This window comes from Hyperolius riggenbachi, chromosome 12 (assembly GCF_040937935.1).
Source record: "Hyperolius riggenbachi isolate aHypRig1 chromosome 12, aHypRig1.pri, whole genome shotgun sequence".
In the NCBI taxonomy this organism is placed as follows: Eukaryota; Metazoa; Chordata; class Amphibia; order Anura; family Hyperoliidae; genus Hyperolius; species Hyperolius riggenbachi.
This window is the reverse complement of record NC_090657.1, coordinates 160,110,553-160,127,990: the sequence shown is the minus strand read 5'-3', so window position 1 is coordinate 160,127,990 and position 17,438 is coordinate 160,110,553. Positions and strand designations below refer to the sequence as shown.

Sequence of the window (17,438 nt, the reverse complement as noted above, 5' to 3'; positions counted from 1 at the left end):
TTCACGTCAAAGGTGTTCTATGAACTCATGTTTTCTTTTTCTTTTCGGCTTCCATAGTGAACTCAACGACTTCTACCACTACTTCTACATGTTGACCAACGTCCTCTTTTACGTCAGCTCCACTGTTAACCCCATTCTTTATAACCTGGTGTCAGCAAACTTTCGGCAAATCTTTGTCTCCACCCTATGCCCACCCTGGAGAAGCAAGAAAAAGCATCCGGCTTTCACCAGGAAGTCCAACAGCATCTCCAGCACCAACCACACATTCTCCACCCAAATCACCAGGGAGACTCCCTACTGAAAACAAAGGAATGGTGTTATCCAGCACTTCCAAAACTGGCCTGTGTGTGGTTTTCTACATGAACTTCTCAAAGTCCTTGTTTTTCATTCTTGGTATTTGATGCGTTTTTGCCAGAATGATAGCTCTAAACTTTTGAACCATCCAGAATCATTTTGGTTTCTCTCAAAATTGACACCTTTTATCTACAAGGAAGTGTAATTATCAGAGGTTTTGGTGTCTGGAAAGTCCTCTAGCGTGAAAGAAACATGGTGGAACTGACATCTATGGACAGTGGTTCTGCAGCTCTAAGCAGAAAGCCCGTCAGCAGACAAAGATTGCACTGGTTTCTTTTGGAGAAGGAACTTATGTGAATTTATTCTCATTATTTCTTGTTGTTTACAGTGAGTTTGGGGACATTACAAGGATTGTGCATACATTAAACTGAAAATGGGGTGCTATTCTGCACCAAGGAGCTGCGAAATACGGAATGTGAAACTCCTAGTGATTTGTTTCCTTTAAGAGCACCTGTACTTTTGGATCGATTTATCCACTGTAAGGGGGCTGGGAAGGATAGCCATTGCCCTTTAGTAATTATGAATATTTTGGGGACATTTGAAATTCAGGGTTTGAAGTCCACCTTCCCATATAAATCTAACGTAACTCCACTATTGTGGGGGAAAACAAAAACCATTCCATGAAGGACAAGAGTATTGCAAGGGTTTCAGCAAATGTTGTTAATGCCCCCATCTGTTCTGCCTGTTTGACATAAAAGCACAAGTGTACTGAAAGAAAGTGGTGGTTGGGTGAGTCTGCACATAGGCTATGAGGAGACATTTAGGATTCTGAGATCAATGAAGTTCATATTGTCTTTGGGAGATCATAAAATGTTTTCACTAACGATGCTCTTTTAGACATATATCGATGGGTAGGGATGGACAGATCTCAGAGAAGATAGCTCTTCAATCTTCTGGTAAAATGTCTGATTAATAGTGTCTCCTCCAAGATAACCTACCAATGAAAGACCTCCATACTGTTGCACTAGCAAATGGGCTGCCATGGGCTCTGCCTTCTCGATCCATCGAAATAAAGAAAAAATGATTAAACCCGGGACACAGGACTATGCTGGGGGATACTGGCCTGGTTTATGTGCAGTCAACCATACTGCAGATTTACTTTGTGCACCTCAGTTTTTCCAAACACTAACCTGATGCAATAGTATGGAGGTCTTTCAGTGACCCCAAAGTCTCTCTGAAAAAAAGAGACCCTGGTGTTCAGTCTACATAACTGGAAGCCTTATCACTCTGTCAGTGGTCTAGAACAAGACTCTACTGAGTCCCACCAAGCCTCCGAAGACTCTGAGGGACCCACCTTTGGTCTCTTCTTTACTGTAGAGATCTTTTTATAAAAAAAAAAGTCTGAAGAGGTGAGAAGTCCATGGTTAGGGACAGCAGAAGGCATGGTTGAACTTGCTTATTCCTGAATGAAACTCAAAAAAACACCAACCAGCTGGGGCTCAGTAAATCCCTGTGTCAGAGTGTTCAGGGGTTGTTAAGGTTGCCTAGCATGAACCGGTACCACCAGTGTTTCCTTTTAAAGTACAGGTAGTCCTAGGTTAACGAACGAGATAGGGACTGCCCTCTTGTTCTTAACCTGAATCTGTCCTTAAGTCGGGACAGACACTTTTGCCCCCGTTTAAAAGGCAGAGTATGGGCGGCGGAAGTGTTTAAAGGCAGAATATGGGCAGCGGAAGGTAAATAGAGGCCTTCTCACCTGATCCTCGGCGGTAGAAGGTCCCCTCCTGGTGCCCGGAAGCTCCGCAGCCCGTCCTCTCGGCCCTCCACTGTTCCCCGGCGGCTTCTGGCTTCACATGCGGCGCATAATGACATAATCAGGAAGAGCCCCCTAGTGGCGGCGCTTCCTAATTGCGTCATTATGTGCCGCATGTGAAGCCAGAAGCCGCAGGAGAACAGTGGAGGGACCGAGAGGACGGGCTGCGGAGCTTCCGGGCACCAGGAGGGGACCTTCTACCGCCCAGGATCAGGTGAGAAGGCCTCTATTTACCTTCCGCTGCCCATATTCTGCCGCAGAACAGGTAGTCCCCGGCGGGCGTGACGTCATGCGACGGGGCGGAGCTATGGTTGCGGCGTTCGTATCGGCGGGTCGTTCGTAAGTCGGGCGTTCGTAACCCGGGGACTACCTGTACACCTGTAACAAAACAAAAAAAGCCCCTGGGGGGTACTTGCCTCACTAGAGGGAAGCTTCTGCATCTTAATGAGGCTTCTTCCATCCTCTTCACCCGCCAGGATCCAGCGCTGGAAGCCCCCAAAAATACAGCCGACAAGGCTGCGCAGTAGAGCGGACTTGATCGGGCTTGGCTATTTCCCCCTGGAGCCCATCGGAAAGCTGCTACTGCGTCGGAGCCGCAATATTTACATTGCTGCTGTTCGGGAACTGCCAGCACTGGATCCCGGAGGGTGAAGAGGATGGGGAAGCCTTATTAGGATCCAGAGGCTTCCCCCTCCCGAGGTAAGTACCCCCCAGGGGCTATTATTTTTTTAACACATTCAAAATACTCTTAAACCCTCATCCGTGTAATTAAGGACAATACTTATGCCCTACTCTCCTCCTTAAGAAGGAGGCATTATGTTTACTATTAACTAACAGGCACTTTTTAAATAAATATGGCCGCTGTTTGTGAACACTGTGAGAAGTACATTTTAAATGTTTACAAAGTCCCTTATATCAGTTGTATCGCTGTGAAACTATTAATAGAAGGGATAGGGGGATGAGTATTTCGCTGCACGAGAGGAGCGGAGGTTGCTGCAGACCCTCGTAGCACGGCATCTCTCTGAGGATGAACAGATATCTCATCAGGAGAGCTTCTGGCAGCCTAAATATTTAGTCTCCAGTGCTGCATATTTTCATTACAAATGATTTTTACTGATGGCTTCAGATGCCACCAGTGGATGCAGTGAATTCTAACCTTGACAGGAGGGTCGGGGGTGAGATTTTTGTTCTCCCAAAGTGTTTTTTTAAATAGATGGTACCAATAGCAATGATGGGCAATAACTTTGGGCAACCAGATTTTTACTTTAATTTGTCTCTGTAGACTTAAAGAGGTCCTGTAGTGACGTAAGGTATAATGCACTACATTAATCAGGATACACATTCCTATATCTATATATTGCTGCATATTGGTATGTAGCCCGTCCTACCAGTGATGTCACAGCTTAGGCTGTTTATCGATGCGGAATTCTCCCAGAGCATTTTGGGAGACTAGGTGTTATTTCTACAAATTTCTACTGGCTTCGGAACACAGAGCAAACATTCCGCAGAGGTCACTTGCCAGGACTAAAGATGATGCCACCTGTTACGAGTTTCTCAATGAAAATCAGGGTGAGGAAATATTTTACAATGGGCAAACACTGACTAAATCATTTATAAATTAATTTTGTAAGAAATAAGCAATTTTATTTATTATATTATTTTCAGTATAGTTCCTCGATAATTGTGAAGATTTTAGGTGTTTTGCTTTTGATTATCTAAAGATAAGTTCAAACTATGTGCGTTGTATAATGCTCATACAGCATAACACAACACGGATAGTGTAAACACACCCTGACATGCATTGAATATATAAGCTGTACTCCACCATTAGCATTTCTCTCTGATTGCAATTCAATCTGTCTTTCAGCTGCTACCATGTCACTTCCCTCTGATCCCAACCTGTTCTCTCCTTCAGCTGCAACCCTGTCATTTCCCTCTGATCTCAATCCCTTCTCTCCTTCAGCTGCTACCCTGTCACTTCCTTCTGATCTCAGTCACTTCTCTCCTTCAGCTGCTACCCTGTCACTTCCCTCTAATCTCAATCCTTTCTGTCCTTCAGCTGCTACCGTTTCATTTTCCTTTGATGTCAGTCCCTTCTGTCCTTTAGATACTACCCTGTCATTCCCCTCTGATCTTAGTTCTATCTGCCCTTCAGCTGCTACCCCATCACTTCCCTCTGATCCCAACTCGTTCTCTCCTTCAACTGCAACCCTATTACTTCCCTCTGATCCCAATCCTTTCTCTCCTTCTGCTGCTATCCTGTCATTTTCCTCTGATCTCAGTCCCTTCTGTCCTTCAGCTGCTACCCTGTCATTTCCCTCCAACCTTAGTCCCTTCTGTCCTTCAGCTGCTGCCTTCTCATTTCCCTCGGATCTTAGTCTTTCCTGTTCTTCAGCTGCTACACTGTCCTTATTCTCTGATCTCAATTCCTTATGTCCTTCAGTTGCCTCTGATCCCAACCCATTCTGTCCTTCATCTGCAACTCTATTACTTCCCTCTGATCCCAATCCATTCTTTCCTTCTGCCGCTATCCTGTCATTTCCCTCTGAACTCAGTCCCCTCTGTCTTTCAGCTGTTACCCTCTCATTTCCCTCTGATCTCAGTCCCTTCTGTCCTTCAGCTGCTACCCTCTCATTTCCCTCTGAACTCAGTCCCTCCTGTCTTTCAGTTGCTACACTGTCCTTTTCCTCTGATCTCAATTCCTTCTTTCCTTCAGCTGCTACCCTGTCACTTCCTTCTGAACTCAATCCCTTCTGTCCTTCAGCTGCTGCCCTGTCATTTCCATTTGATCTCAATCTTATCTGTCTTCCAGCTGCTGCCCTGTTACTTCCATTTGATCCATATCCAATCTCTCCTTGATCAACTACCCTATCACCTCCCTTTGATCCCAGTCCATTCTGTCCTTCAGCTGCTGCCTTTTTACTCCTCGGCGATTCCTATTGTCTGTCCTTCAGCTGCTGCCCTATCACATCCCTCTGATGCCAACCCAAACTGTCCTTTAGCTGAAGCCCTGTCATTTCCCTGTGATCCTTATCCTGTCCTTTCACTCTTCTCTGATGCCTATGTTGTTTTCAACTGTATATTTATTATCTACTCCCCTAAATTTCCATAACTCGTCTTCTGTTTTACCCACTCCCAAAATTTTGAAGTTTCTTTTGTCTTTTTTTCCCCCTTTACACTGACATTTTACAAAGTATTTTTCACATACTGCATCATTACTAAACAAGGTATTGGGAACCAAACCGCCACAATAACCCGCGATCAGTCCCATGCCCATTAGAACCCGTTAATGGTGGAGGAAATTGGTTACCCGGGCACCGCTAGGTGATGGGGACGGAAGAAGGTAACAGCACTGAAATGCTAGTGCCTCAAATCTAGTCCATGGTTCATGTCTGAAAATAGCTGCCTCCACCAGACCCTAAGGCCTCTTTTCCATGGACAGTTGATAAGCAGTGAAATGCCTCTCAAACTCTCACAACTGCTCACTGCTGCCTGGTAACTGCTTGCTGCCTGAGAACTGCACCCTGCTGCCTGGTAAGTGCTTGTTGCTGCCTGACAACTGCACCCTGCTGCCTGGTAAGTGCTTGCTGAGCACACAGTTCAGCTGTTCGTTGGAAAAGAGGCCTTAGTATTTTATAAATGCACAAAGTTAATTCATCTGTCTTACTCAGAAATCAATAACAAGAAAGAGGCGGCACGCCGCTGGCTGAATCTTTTGCAGCCAGTGGTGTGCCGCCTCTTTCTTGTTATTGGTATTCACAGAGGTCGCTCAAGCAACCCGGCTGAGACCTGGCACTGGCATCATCCCAGGTAAAAGTACCTGGGTCACCGCCTCCTTGGAACTCTATATGCAGCTTTATTCAGAAACCAACCTGGAGACATTTCACATGAGCGAGGGGGTGATACGTCTTCAGCAATACTGAGAATTTTAGCTGCACCTCAGCGTCCAATGTAGCAGACCCACCACGTGGGATTAATGTGTCTGTGGAATGAGATACAGTATATAACTAGTGAGCTATGTTACCAATACAGATGACTACTACGAGTTGTTTGGGTCCTACATGTTCTCCTCTGTGGGACCAGACAATCCTGCCTCCAATCTTTTCTGTACCTTTTCTGTATATTTGTACAAAGATCAGCTGTATATTTGTAGAAAGACGAAAGCTGTGATTCTCTGTGTTACGTTCTGTCTGTGTGGCCTCTGCTTGCCGTGTAGGGTTCAAACACTGGCACTTTATTGATTTCTCCTCTTAACTTATTTATATCCTAGCAATCCAGTCTTGCAGCCAATGTCAATAAATATGTCTGTACAGTGTTTTGTGTCTAATAAATATTACTGCATTCAGCAATGTCATATGAGAATTGGAACTGACTTTACGACAGGATACAGTACACACCAAAGCTACATACTCACCTCGCGATGCAAGAAGATGGGTCCAGCAATGTCTCCCTGGCGACGAGGGCTCCCCTGATCCATCTTCTGGCTGACGGGTATGTGCAACGCCACGGAACATTACGTGACGGATGCGAACGAGACTTCAAGCGAATGCGGTACTTTGTGCGGGAGCCGTCAGGGATCTTAAAGAACCAATCTGCTGTGACAGTCGCCGTGCGTCGCTAAATGGCATTCATGTGATCGTGCACTTGTACCCACGTCATGAGATCCCAGAAACGACCGCTTGTCGCTCAAAAAAATTGCCGATAGTCGGGAAAATAATTCGGAAAAATGGTGAGGCGGGTACGGACCTTAAGTGAACAGGTACTCTTCAAAAAAACATTTTTGCGATGTTGTCAAAGACACTGATACTGAGACATCTATTGGGAGGGAAGAGACTCCCCCAAAATAAGTTGCAAATAGTTTTTATTTATAAAAAAAAAGTAAAAACAATTTGCTTACCTCAAAAGAAGAAAGCAACGTGCACGAGATTAGACAAAATTGAGGGATGGAGACACCGAGAACCCGATATGGTGTAGTATGTACTGAATTGGGTGAGGTTAGAAATGATTGTAAGATTATACTCACAAGTCTGGGTTACCATCCAGGTAACCACTATGCAGGCAGGTGGGGAGAATTAGACCTGTCCCCACTCAGGATTAAGAAGTCGCTCTCTGTAGTTCAGAAGAAAAAGGGGCCAAATCCCCTCCACCAGGGGTGGACTCAAATTGTACGCAGTAGTACAGAGGCGCCAGTAGTGTAAAATATTTGATAAAACGGTTAAAATGAGGGAGGTTAGTTGTGGACTTACCCCTCTAATGCCAACACAAGGTACAGTTGGTTTTTTCAAACAACAATAATTTATTCACATACTCCAAAATAGTGCAACGCGTTTTGTGGGCACATCCCACTTCATCAGGCTATAAGAACAGGAGTATCACAACTTGTGTCACTGATAACGGAGTTTAGCGTCACAATGTCCTCAATTCACTAAGTAGTTTAGACTAGTCTACTGATGGTTTTTAGTCTTCTGATGGTTTGGTGTAAATCAGTTGCATCAAGAGGGAATTTAGTAATAATTACCAAATGTTTTAGACCTGTTTTTAGACCAGATCTAATTCATTCAGTAATTAGGTCGGTAAAGCAGGGGAAATGATCAAAAGATGCAATTCACAAACAAGTAGCTATGACTGCCATCCTTCTCCTCTAATGAGCTCTCTTCTGGATACAATTAAACTCCTGCATAATTAATTCAAAAGGTTCCATCCTCACATCTAAAATACCTCACAGAATTAAGCTGGCCATACACTGGCCCGATTTGCGCCCGTTTCGACAGCAGATTCGATCACTGGGATCGAATCTGCTGCCAATCGTTCACGCTACACGCCGAATTTCGATCCATTTCGTCCGATCCCGTCGATCGCGCCGTGCGGAAAATAACCGTCGATCGCCCGCGGGTAAAGAGCGCATCGCTAGCGGCGTTCGAGTGCCCGACGACCGACGCAATAGAGCCCGCATACATTACCTGCTCCGCCGGCCGACTCCAGTCTCCCGGTCACCGCTGCTCTGTCTGCGCTCTGGTCTCCAGGTCCGGCATGCCTCACTTCTTCGAGCCCGGCAGGAAGTTTAAACAGTAGAGCGCCCTCTACTGTTTAAACTTCCTGCCGGGCTAGAAGAAGTGAGGCATGCCGGACCTGGAGACCAGAGCGTAGACAGAGCAGCGGTGACCGGGGGACTGGAGTCGCGCCGGCGGAGCAGGTAATGTATGCGGGAGGGCGGGGGCAGCAGCAGCAGCACCACCACAACAGATTGCGAACGGTTTCAGGCTGAAATCGGTTCACAATCTGTTTGCTGTAAAGGTAGCCATACGATCCCTCTATGATCAGATTCGATCAGAGAGGGATCTATCTGTTGGTCGAATCTGATGGCAAATCGACCAGTGTATGGCCACCTTAACTTTAGAAAATCAGCTGGTCTAATCTCTGTCAGTAAAAGTGGGCGTGGTTACTCCTTGCTTGCCTTTGTGAATTGTATCTTTTGATCATTTCCCCTGCTTTACCAAACTAATTACTGTGAGGATCCGCACGGCTGCCTGCGCAGGCAGGCAGCCTTTTGACCAGTGTTCAGGTCTGCATTCTGCAGGTCTCTGGAAGAGAGACCTTTTGTCAGTTGTGCAGCTTGCTGCTGAGGAATTTGCATACGTTTGTCATGCAGATTGCTTAGCCACATCCTTTGTGGGCTTGCTCTAAAAAGAGCTATGTTTCCCACAGTAAGCGGCTGGTCATAAGGGTTAGTTCCTGTGAAACACTCCTGGGAGTGTCAGCCTTGCTCATTGTTTGAAGATAAGCTTAGAGTAATTCCTGGGACTGCACTAGGCAGATTCCCTAAGTGCAGTTAGGATTGCATATCTGTTTTGTTTGTCTGTTGCGGTTGTCCTGTCCCTGCGGTGGCCGACAGGAAATCGTTCAGTGTGTCTGGGTGCTAACCGGAACAGCGGTTGTTACTGGTAGCCCCTTCTGTTCTGTCTTCCTGGATCGCACTAGCCTCTTTCGCTAGTGCTGTGGATCCTATCTCTCGCTTGTTTCTGTTTTCGTGTGTCTGTCTTGTCTGTTACGAACGCTTGCTGGAGGCTCGGTGAGGTAACCGTTAAGCAAGCGCTCGCGTCCTCTGTTTCATGTTTGTCTGTCGGTGGTTAGTTAGGCGTGCTTGTCTCTATTGTGCTTATCACGTGGAGACCGCACATAAACGCGTGCACTGTTGCGAATGAGTGCGGTGTTCGCGTTTAGCTAGCGTTTGTTATTTTCCTTATCTTCTCATTGTATGATTTGCTGTGCCTTTGCTACTCTCATGCTCTGCCTTGCTGTAGCCTTGTGTCACCTCTGGAAATCGCCTCTCTCGCGATTGCGTTCCTACTTCATATCTGCTGTTGTGTATGCACCGTCGCGGGTTGGCGACTAGTTTGGTGCACACACATACAATCTGTCCCTGTGCTCATTCTCTTCCGCAATCACTTCTCTTGCGATTGCGTTCTCACTTGGTTTCTTCTGTTGTGTGTCCGCCGTCGCAGGTTGGCGGCTAGATTGGTGGACACACATACATTCCTCATCTGTGCTTATTCGGTCTTGTGTCGCTGTTAGCAATCGCCATCTCCGGCGATTGCCTTCTCGCTTTGTCTTCCTGGTTGTGTGTTCATCGTCGCAGGGTGGCGACTAGTTTGGTGAACACACATACCCTCTGTCGCTTTGCTCTCTCTCCTTCAGGGCTATCTTGCCCTGCGTTTCTTCCCTTCGTGCAATTCCTGTCTGGCGTGTGTGGTAGGGCAGAGGAGCTGTTCCTCTGCACTCCACAGCTCCACCTGCCGACAGGAATTTCCCTCTACAGGTGCATTGCACCTTTTGCTGGGTTCCCTCAAATTACACGCTTGTGGAGGATTTCCGCAGTGTCAGCGCATGTCTTGTGCGCTGATCACGGAGAGAATCCCACAATCGTTACAATTACCAAATGTTTTAGACAAGGTCTAAAAACGGGTCTAAGACATTACACCAAACCACCAGTAGACTAAAAACCATCAGTAGACTAGTCTAAATTGCTTAGTGAATTGAGGCCAATAGGTACTGGTGATTTTCAGAGGGTGGAGATAGGATGTGGTCTTGTGGAGTTTCCATGGGTTCTGTATGTTGTAGGCATCACATAGGTGTCACGTTTGACAGGTTAATCACAGGTGTCCAGCTCCAGTCCTGGAGGGCCATACCCAGGCCAGTGTTTAGGATGGACTGAGGAATGGAGAAATGTGTTCGACTTGATGAACCACACCATTCCGGATTTAGTCCCATCAATTGATACGAGCTGTGCCAATTTGCCACTTGAGGACTGGAATTTGACATTCCTGTTTTAGGCTCTTTGGGCCATATGCAACTCACCTCCAAAGGCATGATGGGACCTCTGTGAGTGCATAGGCACGGTATATGTTTATGCCTACAAATGAGCACAGGATATGGGGGTAACACATGCTACCCCAACATCTGGATCACTTCTGGCTCCGGCTATTTTCTCCAGATCACACACATGTATACAAAATCTCCAGTACCGCTAACTTCAACATAACTTCATCACTTTCACTTTAAAGTGTATCCCTCTAATTTATAAACTTTTCACAAAGCCATATCTTAAAGTTTTTAAAGTGGATCTGAACTCAGAACTACCTTTCTGCTCTAAAAGATAAGCTGCAGCATAATAACCTTTACATAAAACATCTCCAGTACCGCTAACTTAAACATAACTTTATCACTTTCACTTAAAAGTGTATGCCTCTAACTTTCGCAAAGCCATATTTAAAAGTTTTGAAAGCCGATCTGAACTCAGAACTTCCTCTCTGCTCTAAAAGATAAACAACAGCATAATGACCTTTATAGGAAAACATTTCCTTATTTATAGGAGGTTATAGAACTCCTACTGAGATTCTGCAGAGTGGTTGCTACCTGGTATCCTGGGAGTACAGAAAGGGTTAACTTCCTGTGTTTACATATTAGCTCAGAATTCGGCAGACAGCTGGCCCATTACTTGCTGAAAAGGGAGAATTAGACAGGCTATTCTCCAAAAACACACACATGGTGGACACAGGGTTGATTTCTCTATGTTCTCCTTGTTTCCTATGTTCATGTCCACTTTATATTCTGTGGGCTTTTGGGGTGGGCAGCATGCTTTTACTGCTCCATAGCCTCCCATCTAAATCAGAGCCTCCATCTTCTCTGTCCTGCTGAACTCTCTTTCCCACTATATAGGGGGGCATAGGGGCACACTGCTCTCCCCAAAAGTCCCAGGCATGATAGATCAGGTCTGATTATTGCTTTGCTATCTTTCCTGTTGGTGTAAATGGACCATTTCCAGTACGGAAAGCAACAGGAAGAGGATTTGCACACAGCACTGGCCTGGCTACAGATTGCAGATATGCGAGTGCAGACAGCACCGGTCAAACCTGACTACAGATCGCAGATATGTGAGTGCAGAAAGCACCGGTCAGACTTGACTACAGATCACAGATATGTGAGTGTAGACAGCACTGGTCAGACCTGAGTACAGATCACAGATATGTGAGTGTGACATTTACATGGAGAACTGCAGGGGAGAGGGGGCTGCAGGGAAAGGCATGGGAAAGCTACAACAGTGTAGAAATATATACTGTATAGTCTTCACACTGCTGTGGAGAGAAATTGTTTTCAAACAACTGCCACACAGGGGTCCTCGTTACACTTTAGGAAAGCAAAATCAGTAAAGCATTATAATTGCGTTATCGATCAGAGAACAATTAGGGACTGATTTAATTACGTTACATGCGCACTTAATCCCTTAATCATAGGTAGGCTGTGGAATAGTCTGCTAAAGCTCAGTCACCCGTAAAGTAGCTGTTATGTGCAGACGGATATGAGAGGGAATGGAGGAAATCTCTGCATGAACAGAACTGAGGAGGACATGTAATACATTATGTCAATACGGCTGATTTCTTGCACGTCACAAGGCGCTTACAACAATTTCCTTATAACAGGAGGGCAGTGAGATTGCTCCGCCGCCCCCATACCAGTATGACTACTCTTGAATCACTGCGGTGACGTGATGCAGAGGCATCTCCAGCAGAGAAGCCATAAACAGTTTCTGTACCTCTGATGTGCGCAAGGTGTTTCTGCCATCTCTCAGCAGCCCAAGCTGATGGTTGTTTACATCCTCTGCATGCAGGAATGCCTCATAGGGCTGAGAATGTGAATGTGAGCGGAACTGAAGCTTCTGAGACAACCTAATGTGTTTGTCTGAAACTAGTTTTATCATTTTCATTGCCTGACAAGTACAAAAGAGGTTTCAAAGCAATCCTGAAGCGTGCGGCAAAAAATGACTTAGATACTCACCTATGCAGAGGAAAGAGAGAAGGGTCTGGATCCCATAGAGCCTTCACGGTCCACCGCCACGCCCCAGTGAAGTTCTATGACCAGCTTGGTTGTCTTTGGCCCACCTTAGGCAGTCTTCGGAAGCACTCGTGTCCCGGAGTATTTCCAATGACAAGCCCAAGGGAATCTGTGCTCATGTTAGTCAGTCGAGATTAGCGTAAAAAATGTTAATAGTGTATTCCAAAATATGCATATTTAGTAGTACACTATTGAAGTTTTTGATGCTAATCTCGTGTTCAATCTTTTATGAGGAGGTGAGTACTTCTCCCCCTATTTTTATTCATTTTAAGATTCTTTTAACCTGATTAGCACCTCTACACAAGGATTGAGTCCACCTACAATGGAGGGGTCTAAGCCCATTTCTCCTATCTGCAGAAAGCGACATCTTAAAGGAGTCATCAGGCAAAACCAGGTCCCCCCAGGTCTACTTCCTCCAGCCCCTTGCAGCTGACATGTACCACGCTGACAGCTCCGTTAGTAGCCCTGGTACCCGGCAGTGAAGAAGGCAACTTCCTCTAGTGCGCCTGGGCAAGCTCCGCTGTCAGTCAAGTCCACGCTGTCCGCGGTGTACTGCGCAGGTGTATTAGTTCTGCGACTGCACAGTACATCGCGGACAATATGGGCTTGAGCGACAGTGGCGCTCGCGCAGGCGCATTAGAGATTACCTTGATGTCGCCCTCTGCACCAGTGGGGACCCCGGGCTGAGAGAGGAGCTGCGGCGTGGGACGTGTCAGCTGCAAGGGACTGGAGGAAGCCAAGGGTAAGTAGAGCGGGGGGAGCTGGTTTTGCCTGATGACTCCTTTAACATCCCCATAGGGGAACGGTGTAAGTTTCCCTGCTGCCTAAGTGGTTGCCTATTGGTAACCCACATTTGTGAGTATAACGCTACGCTACTTTTCTCTTCCTGATTCAAAAATACTACCCCATAGTGGACTCTCGATTTTTCTTTATATCTTACACATCAGTCAGGGCTCGCGCATGCTCAGACCGGATGTGCCAGTCTCCGGAAGCACTTGCAGACATGAACACTTCAAAAGACTGATGGGGAGTCCTGAAGGCGCAGAAATTAAATGGGAGACAGCAGTGGACACATGCTCTATGGCAGGGGTGCCCACACTGTTTTGGCTCATCTACTGCCCCCCCCCCCCCCCTACCCCCCTGCAATAAAATTCTTAATTAAGCAGACTCTCTCCCCATCTCAAACCATGATTAGGCAGAATCTCCCCCCCTCCCTCATTCCCAATATTAATCACCCAAAGTCCCCCACCACTAAAAATAATTAGGCCCCCGCAACGTTATACTCTGAACACTCCTAAATGCCAAAACCCTGGTGTCAGTGGGCAACTATAAAGACAGGTACTCACCTGTAGCCTGGCTCCTCACGAGTGTCTCCTCTCTTTTCGCCTCTTCACCATGAATCTAAATATATAATATTTATATGTAATAATATAATAAAGCATAGGCTTCTACAGATAAAAAAACACACATACCCCAACTGACATGTGACATGATGAGATAGACATGTGTATGTACAGTGCCTAGCACACAAATTACTATGCTGTGTTCCTTTTTTCTTTCTCCGTCTGAAAGAGTTACATTTCAGGTATGTAAGTGGCTGACTCAGACAGGAAGTGACTACAGTGTGATCCTCACTGATAAGAAATTCCCCTTTTTACCTCTTTCTTGCTCTGAGAAGCCATTTTCTGCTAGGAAAGTGTTTTATAGCTGGAATTTCTTATCAGTAAGGGTCACACTGTAGTCACTTCCTGTCTGAGTCAGGACTAGTCAGCCACTTACATAACTAATATTTAACTCTTTCAGGCAGAGAAAGAAAAAAAAGGAACACAGCATAGTTATTTGTGTGCTAGGCACTGTACAAACCCATGTTTATCTTATCATGTCACATGTCAGTTCGGGTATCCTTTAACAACTGAACACATGACCTGAAAAAAACAAGATAAAAGCATCAACTGTAGGCATTGTGGGTGGGGACTGTTTTCCTTGACTCAGCATGGTGCAGAGGTGGGGCCAGATGGAACTGCCTGAAGATTGCAGCTTGTCGCCTTGGAGGTCTGTGCCGCAGGAATCGGCTGTTAAAGGGGCTTTGCTATGACAATTATCATTATGCATTTTCTAAAGCTCTGACATTCTCCACAAAGCTATATTATTATGTTGCTAACTGTACCTCAGAGTCTAACCCCCTCCATAGGCATACTTTAATGTCCTACCATATTATTATTATGTATTTATATAGTACTGACATCTTCTGCAGCACTTTACAGAGTACATAATCATGTCACTGACTGTCCCCACAGGAGCTCACAATTACAATCTCATGGGTGTAATGAAAGCCCCGTTCCACCACTCACTATCGCGCATCCTCCTTCCAGCTTGAAAGAGGAACCGCGGTAATGAGTAATGCAACGTGGCTTTTATTACACCTATGTCGCATAATGAAACGCCGACTTCTGGGTAAGTTAACCCTCGCATCCCGCAGTCACACCTGAAGTCATTAGACTTCATTAGAATTCCGAATTTGAGTCCGTCTGGACTGGAAAGCCGTTGGCTGACCACGAGTCACGCCCAGGATTATTGCTCCTTTCTTGTTTTATTGCACCCCGAGCCTGACTAGGAATAACCGCCAAGGAGGTTAAAAGCACATTGAAAACAACAAAAAAATATGATTTATCCTACAGTAGAGTCCTGGTTATCCAAAACTCAACCAACCAGCAATCTCAACCAACCAGAACAAATCGCCTGCATCACTCACAGTGGTGAAGGCCAACTTCCTAGGTTGTTTGTGGGCCCCACAAATGAAATCATTTATCCATGTTTCAGTCAGCATGTATAACACAGGATGGTGGCGTAACTACAATTCATGGGGCCCCCAGCAAAACTTTGCTGCACCCCCTGTATTGTTCACACCCCTTCCCTTGCCTCCCCATGGTGCCCTTCATGGGCTTGGGGCCCACTTCGCATGGGGTAATAAAACAAGTGTGGCCATCATGGTCTTCACACCCATAACAAGTGTAGCCACAAAAACCTCTTTTCTCAAGTATAGTCCCCTGTATCAGAGGAAGAGAAGGTTAGTAGTTGGGGCCTTCTACAACTCTGGGCTTTGGAAGGTGCAGAGGGCTGTTCCCCTCTAGCTACACCCCGCACAGGCCTCAACTTACAAACAAATTCAACTTGCAATCTCCCAGAACAAAACCCGTTTGTAAGTAGGGGCCCGTCTGTAACGAGGGCAGCACGGTGGCATTGTGGTTACCACTCTCGCCTTGCAGCACTGGGTCCCCGGTTCCAATCCCAGCCCAGTCAACAACTGCAAGGAGTTTTTATGTTCTCACTGAGTCTGTGTGGGTTTACTCTGGGCACTCTGGTTTCCTCCCACATCATCCCAAAAACATACAGATAAGTTAATTGGCTTCTCCCTAACAATTGGCCCTAGACAAAGATACAGTGGGTTGCAAAAGTATTCGGCCCCCTTGAAGTTTTCCACATTTTGTCACATAACTGCCACAAACATGAATCAATTTTATTGGAATTCCACATGAAAGACCAATACAAAGTGGTGTACAGGTGAGAAGTGGAACGAAAATCATACATCATTCCAAACATTTTTTACAAATAAATAACTGCAACGTGGTGTGTGCATAATTATTCAGCCCCCTTTGATCTGAGTGCAGTCAGTTGCCTATAGACTGCCTGATGAGTGCTAATGACTAAATAGAGTGCACCTGTGTGTAATCTAATGTCAGTACAAATACAGCTGCTATGTGAAGGCCTCAGAGGTTGTCTAAGAGAATATTGGGAGCAACAACACCGTGAAGTCCAAAGCACACACAAGACAGGTCAGGGATCAAGTTATTGAGAAATGTAAAGCAGGCTTAGGCTACAAAAAGATTTCCAAAGCCTTGAACATCCCACAGAGCACTGTTCAAGCGATCATTCAGAAATGGAAGGAGTATGGCACAACTGTAAACCTACCAAGACAAGGCCATCCACCTAAACTCACAGGCCGAACAAGGAGAGCGCTGATCAGAAATGAACTCAAGAGGCCCATGGTGACTCTGGACGAGCTGCAGAGATCTACAGCTCAGGTGGGAGACTCTGTCCATAGGACAGCTATTAGTCATGCACTGTACAAAGTTGGCCTTTATGGAAGAGTGGCAAGAAGAAAGCCATTGTTAACAGAAAAGCATAAGAAGTCCCATTTGCAGTTGCCACAAGCCATGTGGGGGACACAGCAAACATGTGGAAGAAGGTGCTCTGGTCAGATGAGACCAAAATGGAACTTTTTGGCCAAAATGCAAAACGCTATGTGTGGCAGAAAACGAACACAGCACATCACTCAGAACACACCATCCCCACTGTCAAATATGGTGGTGGCAGCATCATGCTCCCCCCTCTTCAGCATGGACAGGGAAGCTGGTCAAAGTTGATGGGAACATGGATGGAGCCAAATACAGGGCAAACTTGGAAGAAAACCTCTTGGAAACTGCAAAAGACTTGAGGCTAGGGTGGAGGTTCACCTTCCAGCAGGACAATGACCCTAAACATAAAGCCAGGGCAACAATGGAATGGTTTAAAACAAAACATATCTATGTGTTAGAAAGGCTCAGTCAAAGTCAAGATCTAAATCTAATCGAGAATCTGTGGCAAGATCTGAAAACTGCTGTTCACAAACGCTGTCCATCTAATCTGACTGAGCTGGAGCTGTTTTGCAAAGAAGAATGGGCAAGGATTTCAGTCTCTAGATGTGCAAAGATGGTAGAGACATACCCTAAAAGACTGGCAGCTGTAATTGCAGCAAAAGGTGGTTCTACAAAGTATTCACTCAGGGGGCCGAATAATTACGCACACCCCACTTTGCAGATATTTATTTGTAAAAAATGTTTGGAATCATGTATGATTTTCGATCCACTTCTCACATGTACACCACTTTGTATTGGTCTTTAAT

General features: G+C 45.8%; 2 protein-coding genes across 32 annotated transcripts in view; one reads left to right on the top strand and one right to left on the bottom strand.

The window, feature by feature from the left end:
- NTSR1 (neurotensin receptor 1) overlaps nucleotides 1-448 on the top strand; it is a 280,712-nt gene extending 280,264 nt beyond the window's left edge. The window contains exon 4 of the mRNA XM_068262895.1: nucleotides 58-448. Coding sequence (XP_068118996.1) covers nucleotides 58-301 — 244 coding nt within the window. The 3' untranslated portion in view covers nucleotides 302-448. The remainder of the gene's footprint in view (nucleotides 1-57) is intronic.
- The window catches only part of GATA5 (GATA binding protein 5), a 2,064,317-nt gene that overhangs the window by 1,636,767 nt on the left and 410,112 nt on the right, over nucleotides 1-17,438 (bottom strand). For 27 of the 31 annotated variants that reach the window (XR_011025213.1, XR_011025214.1, XR_011025210.1 and 24 more), the window contains one exon: nucleotides 13,843-13,897. The exons of the other annotated variants lie outside the window; for them this stretch is intronic. The gene's annotated coding sequence lies outside the window, so the exon portion shown is untranslated. The remainder of the gene's footprint in view (nucleotides 1-13,842; nucleotides 13,898-17,438) is intronic. 31 annotated transcript variants of the gene reach the window in all.